General features: G+C 39.9%; 1 protein-coding gene across 5 annotated transcripts in view; it reads left to right on the forward strand.

The window, feature by feature from the left end:
* The first annotated feature begins 4,357 nt into the window (after positions 1–4,357).
* Armc3 (armadillo repeat containing 3) overlaps positions 4,358–13,583 on the forward strand; it is a 95,073-nt gene continuing 85,847 nt past the window's right edge. For 3 of the 5 annotated variants that reach the window (XM_021156446.1, XM_021156445.1, XM_021156447.1), the window contains exons 1-2: positions 4,358–4,599; positions 7,024–7,072. In XM_021156446.1, coding sequence (XP_021012105.1) covers positions 7,025–7,072 — 48 coding nt within the window. In that variant the 5' untranslated portion in view covers positions 4,358–4,599; position 7,024. The remainder of the gene's footprint in view (positions 4,600–7,023; positions 7,073–13,583) is intronic. The other 2 variants (XM_021156443.2, XM_021156444.1) reach the window with 2 other exon arrangements.

Genomic DNA, 13,583 nt, shown 5'->3' on the forward strand with positions numbered 1-13,583 from the left:
ACTCTCTCTATTTCCTGTCTGAGGCATATGCCACTGTATTTTTTGTTTGAGTTATATTCCATAGTATTTACTGTCTGAGGTGTACTCCACAGGAGTACTTCTTAGAATTGTAGCTAACAAATTTAGAAAGAGAAATGGAAAAGGAAAGAAAAGAGGATATAAATAGATGAATAAATCTATATTGGAGCAGAGGAAGTAAGGCACTTTTCAGATTAAAAAAATTCTAATAAATCCACACACAAGTTATCAGAACTAAGGAGAGACTTTAACAAGGTCACATCTTATAAGATCAATATACAAGACTCAGATTTGTTTTTCTACTAGAAAATTTCTACACTGCAAAGAGTGTTTTCCTTTTTTGTTTTTGTAATTGCATTAAAAAGTACACAGATGGTAACAATAAAAGTATGAGACCTGTCCATTCAGAGCCAAGTGTTAATGCTCAGATGGAGAGAGGGAGAGAGAGAAAGAGAGACTGTGTCAGTATCATTAAGTTATCAATATCCCAGCAGGATACTTATAGAAATTGACAAGCTACTTTCAAAATGTGTAGGAAATGTAAAAAGATGTGGGGTGGCCAAAGCCACTTGAAAAGGCTTATATGACTTACTGGAAAGCTAAAATAATGAAGACACCTTAGTTATTACTGAGTGGTTAGAAATATTGATCAAAAATAGAATAGCTCTTGCCTCTTGATGTCTTGTTCTCCTGCTTCTCTCTTGCCCTCTTCCCTTCCTCCCTACCTTTCCTATTCCCTTCCCCCCTCTCTCCACATGTTCATGGCCGGCCTCTTCTCTCTCTCTCTCTCTCTCTCTCTCTCTCTCTCTCTCTCTNCCTCTTCTCTCTCTCTCTCTCTCTCTCTCTCTCTCTCTCTCTCTCTCTCTTTCTGCCTTTCTATGCCTCTACTACCCTCTTGACTTCTTTCCCCATACCCTGAATAAACTATTCTATACAAGAAGAAGAAGAAGAAGAAGAAGAAGAAGAAGAAGAAGAAGAAGAAGAAGAAGAAGAAGAAGAAGGCCCAGAAAAAGGATGGATTTTTTTTTTTGAGAAAGGTGCCAAAGTAATTGAACACATAAAGCAGAAAATTTTCTTTAGATGGTCCTGGTATATTTGGACATTCATAAGCAGATTGTGATGCTTAATTACCCACAACATCTACAAAAGTTAAAAGGGCATAACCCTAATGTAAGATTAAAACTATGAGCCTTATAACCAAACCCAAACAACCACAACTAACACCACCACCACCACCACCACCACCACCACAACAACAACAACAACCACAACAATAAGAGCACAGGAGAGCTCAAGAGATGGCTCAGTGGCCAGGAGAACTTGTTCATCTTGAAGAGGACATGGCCACTACATGGTGACTCCACTGTAACTCAAGTCCTGGGGAATCCAGTGCTCTCTTCTGGCCTCTACAGGCACTGCAAAGAATGTGGTGCACAGACATGCCAGCAATCATCCTACATATAAAGTAGAAACAAAATCCTTTTTTTTTTTTTTAAGTAACAAAGAAACTTTTTTAGAGTAACCTAAAATGTATGAATAGAACTCTATCTACCTTTAAAACATCTAGCCTTTGAAAGGTAGATTTAAGAAATGAGAGATAGAAGGCTGGAGAGATGATTCTGTGGTTAAGAGCACTTCCAGATGCCCCAGGTTGGATTACCACCATTACATAGCAGTTTATAGATGGCTATAACTCCAGCTTCAGAAGATCTGATGTCTTCTGGACACATCAGGCACTGCACACACATGGTGCATAGACATACAAGCAGGCAAAACACCTATGCACATAAAAAATTAAAATTTAAAAAGGACATGAGAAGAATAGACCATATATTGGTGAGAAATATATCTAAATTACATTTCTGATAAATTACTGATATATAAAACAATTCTTACAACTTAGAAAGACAACTCACTTATTTTTTTTGACAACTCACTTATAAAAGTAGAAAAACATATTTAAGCTGATACTTCACTGAAGAAGACAGAGGAACACAAGAGCATAGGAGATCAACATCACAAGAGAGAAATATAAATTAAAAACCAGCAAAAGAGGGCCAACAAGAGGGCTCAACCGGTAAATGAGCGTGTTGCACAAGCCTGGAGACCCGAGTTCAATCTTTAGAACCCACGTGGGAAAGGAGAGAACTGACTCCCACATACTGTCCCTTTGGTGTCCCACAAGAACACCACAGCACACATTCCATCTCCTCACAAAATGAAGAAATGAAACTAAATAAAACCTAGAAGAGATAGCACATTCACCCTCTGGAATGACTGTGAACGAAAGGACTTACAGTATCAAGTCCTGTAGAGTGCACTTCCCAACTGGAGTTCTCGCCTATTTGCAGTTGCATTGTTAGTGTGGAAAGCAACTAGCAGGTTCTCATGACACTAACCACACCCTTGCCTCAAAAACTAGAAGTGGAATTCTACTCCTGATATTTTCCCAGGGAGAAGGAAACATGTTCTCCCCAAACCAATGTCTGAATGGTCAGAGAAGATGGATTTATGCCATCCACAAATTAGAATGTGCTTGGATCAACATCAGCAGCTGTCTGTGCAGCTCAGTAAGAAAGAGAACCGGGGACAAGTCTCAGGGACATGGTGGCAGATTAAAGGGGCCAGGCAGAAAAGGCTGCATGCTGTTTGGTTTCATTTACAAGACATTCCAGAAAACGCAAGATTATAGAGAAAGAAGAGAGAGCAGTGTCTCAAGGAAAGTAGGGGAGAGAGGCTTGACGTCAAAGAAAGATGGAGGACACTTGGGATGACAGAAATGTCCTGTGTTCATGGTGGCAGTTGCTCCCACAACTGTAAACCCTGGTCAAAGCTCACCAACTGCGTGTTTTAAATAAGCATGAACCCCTCCCCCCAAAACTGAATACAAGACGTATTGAGTCAAGAAAAGTCTATACAAAGATCAAAACACTGATTTAAATTATTTCATAAAAAATCTCTTTATGACTTGTAATATTGTATTTTTAAGACATATGTGTATGATGTACTAGCGCAGGACATGCCTATAAAAGTCAAACCGATCTCACTTCACATCTGTCTTTGCCATTTACTAGAAAAGTGGCTTTATGCCAACTATTTAGCTCATACCTCATAAGATTAGGGTGGGGCTTATATGACTCGCGTTAAAAGCTCATAACTCTCTGGCTTAGAATAAGTGTTCACCAAATGTCCATTTAGAAATGGCCTAGGTGAGAGAGCATGCATACTAGTACACAGTCAAACATACACCCACACGCACACATGCGCACACACAGTTTATAATGTCATAGGAAAACACTGGGACTAGCACACATGTAAGTTAGAGCACTGGTATAAAATAAGGAATGCTTTGTGGGCCTGGAGGAGCGAGACTTTCTGGAGGAAATCTTGACGATAGATATGAAAAATGAGCAATGGTTTTTGGACCAATTAAGGGAGCAAAGGGCAGAAAATGTCACTGTGTACTTGAGAAATTATTATATTTATATACATATAGGGGGCTGGAAGAAAGGAAGATAATGAATTGCGTTAGTTAAGATATGAGTCAAAGTTTAACCAAAATATAGAAATCACGTGAAATATTTGCCCACAAAGACTTTGATAGAAATAGTTGTTAAACATGTAAAAATCTGCTTGTTAGGTGATTAAGATGGCAGGAAGAGGGTACAGAAGTAGGAAAGGTCGCAACTGTGAGATGCATTCGGCCCTGTTAGGGCGGAGAGAACAGAGAGCAGGTGGGACACGGAGTCTGCAAAATGTAAGGGGTGGAGAGATGGACCCCTAAAGGAAACTGACGGGCCCTTTCTGGTGACTGCACTGGCCCAGCTTGATAAGTAGAAATGAAGGTATAGTTGGCCTGGAAGATAAACAGTGCCCAGGAGAGCACTGCTGGGAAAGGAAATGGGGATTTGGAATGAGAAGCTGGGGGAGGGGGTGAGGTAGAAGAGACTGGAAATAAGGCAACGGGGATGGCATCAAACAGGCAAACAGTTTGGGGACAATGCCTTTTCCTAAGAAAATTACAGACATTTGAGCAATAGAGGGACAAGACCAGAACAATGATTTCCGGGGGAAGGGGAAGGGGGAAGCGGGAGAGGGATGGGGGCTGTACATCTATGGTGTAGAGGAAAAACCGGGAGGAGAAACTAGAGTCATTAGCCGCGATGACCTGGAATGTGGTGGCAATAAGAACTTGAGAAAGATCTAGGAAGGGAAGGAGCCAATTAACTGATGGCTTCTTTACTGAGGATGGCTAGGGGGCAGAGGGCGAGAGAGCAAACAGGATCGTCTTTATTTGGGCCGTTGGAAAGAATATCTGAATAAGAGGAAGGGAGGGAGAGGAGGAGATTTTGAGCCTTGTTAGACTTGCCATGCACGATTGTGGTTCCTGCAGGATTGATTGATCGATCACTTTGGAGCTGGACAAAGGGAGCCTTGGAGCGAAGAACTAATTCCGGGCAGAGCACGCATGCGCAGCCTAGCGTCGCCTAGCAACAAGCATCAACACAGACCCTCAGAGGCCAGTGGAGTTTGCCACAGGTAAGGAGGAGCCACTGCTTCTTGAGACTTGACTCCGCGCAGGTAAGGGACAGGCACGGATGCACACCTGTCCCGAGGGTTGGAGAGGCCAAGGACTAGAAGACAGGGCAAACTGTAGCATTCAGTGCACAGGTGGGGACCGTTGGGACAAAGGGACAGTACACCCGACAAACTATCCCAGACCTGCACCCACAGTTATGAGCGCATTTAACGGAGCAAACCTGGGGCTCTAAGAGCGACTTGAGGGGCTAAGATCCAGTCACTTGACTGTAAGCGATTCTTGAAGTAGGACCTTACCTGCTTCAGCCCTCCACTGCAGCTTTAGTTCTGCTTAAAGGCAGCTTCTGCCTTAGCGAATACCTAAAGCTCAGAGACTGAGAGGGCTGCAGGAGAGAATGGGGAAACAAATAACAAATAGGGCAGTAATGTGGCTATGAAAAGTATTAATTTAAGCCACACCCATTGTCATAATCAGTACAATGAACCTGGTACCTATTCATCCCGCTATCTTTTAGCTGCTTCCAAAAAAAAAAAAAAAAAAAAAAGGTAGGTGGGTGAATTTTTGTATATCCAAAGACGTTCGTTGCAGCCTTGGCCATAATTCCAGAAAACTGGTAATGGATGCTAGATGAGTAATGAATTTGAAAAACATTATTTAAATGACAAATGACATGCTGACCAATGGAGAATAAATGGAAATGTTTTGAACTTGCCCTTTAATAATTTCTTAGGAAAATGGTCCCAGGTAAGGAAATTGACAATAAGCAATACAATTCAGGCAAGATGGTAAAACAAAAACAAAAACAAAACAAACAAAAAAACAAAACAAAACAAAACAACAACAAAAACCCACTTATCTTTGATAAATTTTACTTTGTTCATTGTGTCTATGGCAAATTGCTCCCACTTATACCAGAGGATTACATCTAAGCCCCTGAACAGCCATCCTACACCCAATATAGTGGTAAAATCCAGCCGCCTGTAACCTCGGAGCATTGCCCAGGACCCATCCACGTTTGCATCGCTGTGTGTATTTATTCTCTGCACTGTTCATTATTCAACTGTTCAAAACATCATCCAGGAATAGAAGACATTAGTCAGAGGACAACTGAGATAACTGCACACAGTTTTGTGTGGGTGTAGCTTGTCTCCGGAATGTCCTTTAGCAGGAATTGTTATAAATCAGTTGCTGGTATGTCTTTCAGTAACTTATGAACTTATTTTGACCTATGAACTTACCCCTGTGCCTACGATAGCTTCTCGCTGTTCTGGAATAGTTTCTGTGTGTCTTCCTGAATGAAACAAGCTCAAAACCAAGGGCCTATGTACTTTTCAAGCATGTATGAGTATTTGAAATTTTAGAAGAAATGTTGGTGCTAATATATAAAAAGAAAATTGGAAATTGGTATTTTAATGTTTTACTAATGGTACATTTCCGTACATTTTAAGATAGTTTTCTCATTTTGTAAGAATTTTCATGTATCCACTAGTTGCTGAGTGAGTTCTAAAGCAATCCTGATGAAAATTTGGGAACTAGAGAGATGGGTCAGCGATTAAGAGGACTTTGTTTGGTTCCCACCACCCACATTGCCGCTCACAAGTCTATAACTTCAGTTTCAGGGGGTCCAACACCCTTTTCTAGCCTCAAGCACCCAACATGCACATGGTGCACATATATGAAGGCAAAACACAGTACACATAAAATTAATACATCTAAATATTATTTATACAAACTTATATTTAGAGGAGGCTATGGATGTTTTGTTTTCAACATTTTAGTATAGTGTATAAGGCATAAGGTAGCCCAGTATAGAGTAAGCCTGACCAGTTCCTCACAGACCTTAGGACTCAAAGGCTTAAAGTCAGTCGCATGGAAGAGGTGCCTTTTAGAAGTGTTTGAGTTATTGTGATCACTTGGCCTTTGAATGTGTACATTGCATTCTGCCCAGGGTCTATATAACCAGATATTGCTTTGGAGCTCTGACAAGCAATTTGAACTAATCCTGACTCTGAAGGCCCTATCCTATCCCATCCTAAGGTTTCTCATGGGACTCTGGTAACTTACTCTTCTTTTCACCAAAGCGTTATTCACAGGAAAATAGAGCTAATGATTTTCATAATACTGAATTCATATCATGGACTAGATACCGCAAGTGCACGACATATTTGCATAAAACAAACAAACAAACAAACCCACAGAGTTGGTGAGTTGTGCTGTGATTTTTCTTGTTTAATAACACCAGTGTTCAGCAATCTTACCAAAAAGTTCCTTGAAAAATCAATGCTTCCAACAGGGACGTCCATAATATTTTGTGCATATGCTGTAATTCCAACATCAACTGCATGCTTTAGTTGGTAAAATGTGAAGAAGAAACGACGCTCCTCCTGAGAGCATAGATAGCTGAGATCATGGAAGGTGTACCAATTTATGATGTACAGATCATATTTTTGCTTTTTTTTTTCTAGGATGGGTAAAAAAATAAAGAAGGAAGTTGAACCTCCCCCTAAGGATGTGGTAAGTTTCTGGTGCAAATACCAGCAAAACTTTAATCACTAGTTTTAAAAATACATTGTTCCAACAGTTTACCATGTCCCACAGTATACATGAGTGCAGGGTGGCAGACGTCCAAAGTCTGACTAATGATATTAGTCAGAGAAACCTAACAGTATGTAAACAAGCATTTATAACATTGTCATTACATAATTAGCACAATTAGACAACAATTACTAAATCTTCTAGTATGTAGATAGCATGTTTACAGTCTAGTTAATGGATACATAGTTTCATTGTGCTCTTTTAAATACTGCAAATTTCTATTCACTGGTTGATAGGAATTATCAATGGAATTTTCAAAAATAATGAGAAGTTATGCTACAGCTCATATATATTGTGTATGGTATTTCCTGATAGTCTTGGACATGAGATCTCCCATATTGTATTTTCCAGTTGGAAAATAATCTGGGGTCACCAACTCCTTATCTTTCAAATACTGAGCATAAACAGAGCCTCTTACTGAATGCCCCTTTGCTCCTAAATGCATGGTTTATCAGTTGACTTTAATCAATTACTGAAAGACTGTATTACAGTGGAAAACAATTGTTGATGATTCTGACTTTGAAGTCTCATTTCAAAACACACATTTGGTGAGTTTGTCTTCAAAGAGAATACACATAGAAATGAGAGATTTCCAAATTTGCAGAAATCAGAAAGTACTGCAGAAAATTACCTTCCTGATTGGAGTGTTACAGTCAAGGTCAGAAGCTTTATCTCAGCATGGTTCCTGGTGAACTGTATTAATCACTTTGACCAAGTTGCCAAATTTGGCCAAACTATTTCAGGTTTCTTTATCTTTAGATTAAGAATAACACTCACCAACTCATTTGGATTGCAATATTATTAAGCCAAAATAAATTACATGACATTCTCAGTGTTTGACATAGATTCAGTAAATATCTGTTAGTGCCAAGACTCTTCTCTCCCCACACCACATGTGACTACCAAGGTATTTGATACATTATGATACAGTTATGGCAAAAGCTATAGAAGTTTCTGTCCATCTTAATCCAGAAAACCTCGGCAGAGGCAGTCATTGTGCATTTGTGACAGAGTTCCCTCATTTTTCTCATTCTGGCTGTTTCCTTTGGACATACTCTAGCATGTGGCAGACCCTCTTAACTCTTTGGATCAAAAGGCTCTTCTTACCCCCATATATCACTGTTGGTACCTTTAAGGAAATTTATAGGAACAATACTTAGCAGTAATATAATTAAAATCAGAATCAAAAGACTAACAATCAATAGAGGTATCTGTTTGGCACAATTCCTACAATGTTAATAAACAATGGGTCAGTCTAATACATGTCCTACAATGTTATAATGTCTGGCTGATACTGTGCGCCAAGTTTTGTAGATACATGGAGGACTTAAGAAATGCAGCCCAGGGTTAAAATCATATGCATTTAGGTCTTCCTTTCTCAGTTCACACTAAGTTTGAAGTCCACTGAAGACACATAAGACATTCACCAATGGTCCTTATCTATTACCATTTTCCCTGGGACTTCATGTCAATAAAACTGTCCATATTAAGAGACCCAATCCTCCTAAAGGGCTTATTATTTTCACTTATGTGTGTGATTATGGGCTGATTTCAAGGTTTATCTCTTCAAAGCCTATAAAACATTTGTTCTGGAGGCACAAACTCCGCAGCCAGGCCCACAGCACCCATATGGGGCTCCACTCCCAGATGCTCTAGCATGCCCAGGATCTTAGGATCAAGGGTAAGCAGGACACAACATCTGTCCCAATATCACCAGGAGAAACTGGGACCAGCAGAATCCAGGGAGGCAGGAACCCCCCACCCCATCCTCACCCCTGACCAGTGGCTCTCGGGCTCCTTCCAATCTGCACAGGTTTACCTTGGGCACAAATTCTGCAGCTAGTCCCACAGCAGCCAGAAGAGGCTCCACTCTCAGGTGCTCTAACATCTCAGGATCCCAGGAGTTTGGTCAAATGAGAGTATCAGGATTCCAGAGGCAGAATCACAGGATCACAGGATCTCAGGATCACAGAATCTCAGGATCACAGGATCATAGAGACTGCTGGACTATAAGGAGTTGTGACACAACAAGGATTACAATAAGGACAGGCTCCAGTCAGATATCGAGGGCAGGTAGCACTAGAGATATTCAAATGGCAGGAGGCAAGCATAAGAACATAAGCACAGAAACCAAGTTTACTTGGCATCATCAGAACCCAATTCTCCCACCATAACAAGTCCTAGATACACCATCACACTGGAAAAGCAAGACTCGGATCTAAAATCACCTCTCATGATGATGACAGAGGACTTTAAGAAGAATATAAATAAACCCCTTAAAGAAATACAGCAGAACACAGGTAAACAGGTAGAAGTCCTTAAAGAAGAAACACAAAATCCCTCAAAGAATTACAGGAAAACACAATCGAAACAGGTGAAGGAAATGAACAAAACCACCCAAGATCTAAAAATGGGAATAGAAACAATAAAGAAATCACAAAGGGAGACAATGCTGGAGTTAGAAAATCTACAAAAGAGATCAAGATTCATAGATGCAAGCATCACTAATGGAATACAAGAGATAGAAGAGAGACTCTCAGGTGAAGGAGATACTATAGAAAACATTGACACAATGGTCAGAGAAAATACAAAATGCAAAAAGCTCCTAACCCAAAACATCCAGGAAATCCAGGACACAATGAGCAGACCAAACCTAAGAATAGATGGAAAACACAAACACAAGGAAGGAAATTACACCCTAGAAAAAGCAAGAAAGTAATCTTTCAACAGACCTAAAGAAGATAGCCACATGAACAGAATTCCAACTCTAACAACAAAAATAACAGGAAGTAACAACCATGTTTTTCTTAATAGCTCTTAATATCAATGGACTCAATTCTCCAATAAAAAGACATAAACTAACAGACTGGTTACATAAACAGTCCCAACATTTTGCTGCATACTGGAAACATACCTCAGTGACAAAGGCAGGCATTATCTCAGAGTAAAAGGCTGGAAAACAATTTTCCAAGCAAATGGTCCCAAGAAACAAGCTGGAGTAGCCATTCTAATATGGGATAAAATTGACTTTCAACCAAAAGATATCAAAAAAGATAAGGAAGAACACCTCATACTGGTCAAAGAAAAAATCTACCAAGATGACCTCTCAATTCTGAACATCTACACTCCAATTGCAAGGCCACCCACATTCATAAAAGAAACTTTACTAAAGTTCAAAGCACAAATTGCACCCTACACAATAATAATGGGAGACTTCAACACCCTACTCTCAGCAATGGACAGATCATGGAAACAAAAACTAAACAGAGTCACAGTGAAACTAACAGAAGTTATGAACCAAATGTATCAAACAGATATATATAGAACATTTCATCCTAAAGGAAAAGAATATACCTTCTTCTCAGCACTTCATGGTACCTTCTCCTAAATTGACCTCACAAAACAGGCCTCAACAGATACAAGAAGATTGAAATAACCCCATGCACCCTATCAGATCTCCATGGGCTAAGACTGGTCTTAAACTCTAACAAAAACAACGGAAGACACACATATACACATGGAAGCTGAACAATGAACAATTCAATAGTACCTTGGTCAAGGAAGAAATAAATTAAAGACTTTTTAGAGTTTAATGAAAATGAAGACACTTCATACCAAAACCTATGGGACACAATGAAAGCAGTGATAAGAAGAAAACTCATAGCTTTAAGTGCCTCCAAAAAGAAACTGAAAAGAGGGGTCCCTCAGACACCAGTCTGTGCAGGCCAGCTTGCAGACTGTGGAAGGTGAGCAAGCAGACTGCAGAAGCAACACAGCTTCTGGGACAGACACCATTTTGGGCTCCACACATCTGGGCACCTTCCCAGCCAGAGGAGAGGTGGCTGCCTAGGAGGGCTCTGACTGCCAAGGCAGGTAAGGGAGCCATCTTGTGTCCCGGGTCTGTCAGAGACCAGTCTGCACAGGTGAGAGTACAGACTGCAGAAGCAACACAGCTTCTGGGACAGGCCCTGTTTCGGGCCTTCATCTTCAGCCAGGAGGCAGGTCTGAGTGCCAGACCTCAGTACACCTTGCCTGCAGAGAGTACTCTGACCAATGAGACTCAAGAGAGAGCTGAACTCCCAGGACTGCTGACAGAGGCTAACAGAATCACAAGAGGAACAAGCTCCAGCCAGAGACAACTATACAAACTAACGCCAGAGATTATCAGATAGCAAAATGCAAATCTTACTAACAGAAACCAAGACCGCTCACCATCATCAGAACCCAGCACTCTCATCTCAGCCAGTCCAGGATACCCCAAAAAGCAAGATTCAGATTTAAAATCATTTCTCATGATGCTGGTAGAGGACTTTAAGAAGGACATTAATAACTCACTTAAAGAAATACAGGAGAACACTGCTAACCAGGTAGATGTCCTTAAAGAGGAAACACAAAAATCGTTTAAAGAATTATAGGAAAACACAACCAAACAGGTGATGGAATTGAACAAAACCATCCAAGACTTAAAAAGGGAAGTAGAAACAATAAAGAAAACCCAAAGTGAGACAACTCTGGAGATAGAAACCCTAGGAAAGAAATCAGGAACCATAGATGTGAGCATCAGCAACAGAATACAAGAGATGGAAGAGAGAATCTCAGGTGCAGAAGAGTCCATAGAGAACATGGGCACAACAATCAAAGTAAATGCAAAATGCAAAAAGATCCTAACTCAAAACATCCAAGAAATCCAGGACCCAATGAGAAGACCAAACCTACGGATAATAGGAATAGATAAGAATGAAGATTTTCAACTTAAAGGGCCAGCAAATATCTTCAACAAAATTATAGGAGAAAACTCCCTAAACCTAAAGAAAAAGATGCCCAGGAACATACAAGAAACCTACAGAACTCCAAATAGGCGGGACAAGAAAAGAAATTCGTCCTGACACATAGTAACCAGAACAACAAATGCACTAAATAAAGATAGAATACTAAAAGCAGTAAGAGAAAAAGGCCAAGTAACATATAAAGGCAAGCCTATCAGAATTACACCAGACTTTTCACCAGAAACTATGAAAGCCAGAAGCACTTGGATAAATGTTAAACAGACCCCAAGAGAACACAAATGCCAGCCCAGGCTACTATACCCAGTAAAACTCTCAATTACCATAGATGGAGAAACCAAAGTATTCCATGATAAAACCAAATTCACACAATATCTTTCCAGGAATCCCGCCCTTCAAGGGATAATAAAGGGAAAACACCAAAACAACTACACCCTATAAAAAGCAAGAAAGTAATCCTTCAACAAACCTAAAAGAAGACAGCCACAAGAACAAAATCCCAAATTTAACAACAAAAATAACAGAAACCAACAATTACTTTTCCTTAATTTCTCTTAACATCAATGGACTCAATTCCCCAATAAAAAGACATAGACTAATAGACTGGCTACACAAACAGGACCCAACATTTCTCTGCTTACAGGAAATTCACCTCAGGGAAAAAGACAGACACTACCTCAGAGTGAAAGGCTGGAAAACAATTTTGCAAGCAAATGGTCCGAAGAAACAAGTTGGAGTAGCCATTCTAATATGGAATAAAATTGACTTCCAACCCAAAGTTATCAAAAAAGACAAGGAGGGGTACTTCATACTCATCAAAGGTAAAATCTACCAAGATGAACTCTCAATTCTGAATATATATGTTCCAAATGCAAGGGCAGCCACATTCACTAAAGAAACTTTAGTAAAGCTCAAAGCACACATTGCACCTGACACAATAATAGTGGGAGACTTCAACACCCCACTCTCACCAATGGACAGAAACCTGAAAACAGAAACTAAACAAAGACACACATACACTAACAGAAGTTATGAAACAAATGGATTTAATAGATATGTACAGCAAAAGGATATACCATCTTCTCAGCACCACATGGTACCTCCTCCAAAATTGACCATATAATCGGTCACAAAACAGGTCTCAATAGATACAAAAATATTAAAATTATACCATGCATCCTATCAGATCACCATGGACTAAGGCTGATCTTCAATAACAGCAAAAATAATATAAAGCCAATATTCATGTGGAAACTGAACAACACTTTACTCAATGATACCTTGGTCAAGGATGAAATAAAGAAAGAAATTAAAGACTTTTTAGAGTTTAATGAAAATGAACCCACAACATACCCAAACATATGGTACACAATAAAGGCAGTCCTAAGAGGAAACTCATAGCTGTGAGTGCCTCCATAAAGAAACTAGAAAGAGCATACACTAGCAGCCTGACAGCATACCTAGATGCTCTAGAACAAAAGGAAGCAAATTCACCAAAGAAGAGTAGACAACAGGAAATAATCACACTCAGGCCTGAAATCAACAAAGTGGAAACAAAAAGAACTATTCAAAGAATCAACCAAACCAGGAGCTGGTACTTTGAGAAAATCAAAAAGATAGATAAACCCTTAGCCAGACTAACTAGA

The sequence above is a fragment of the Mus caroli genome, chromosome 2 (genome assembly GCF_900094665.2).
Source record: "Mus caroli chromosome 2, CAROLI_EIJ_v1.1, whole genome shotgun sequence".
Taxonomy (NCBI): Eukaryota; Metazoa; Chordata; class Mammalia; order Rodentia; family Muridae; genus Mus; species Mus caroli.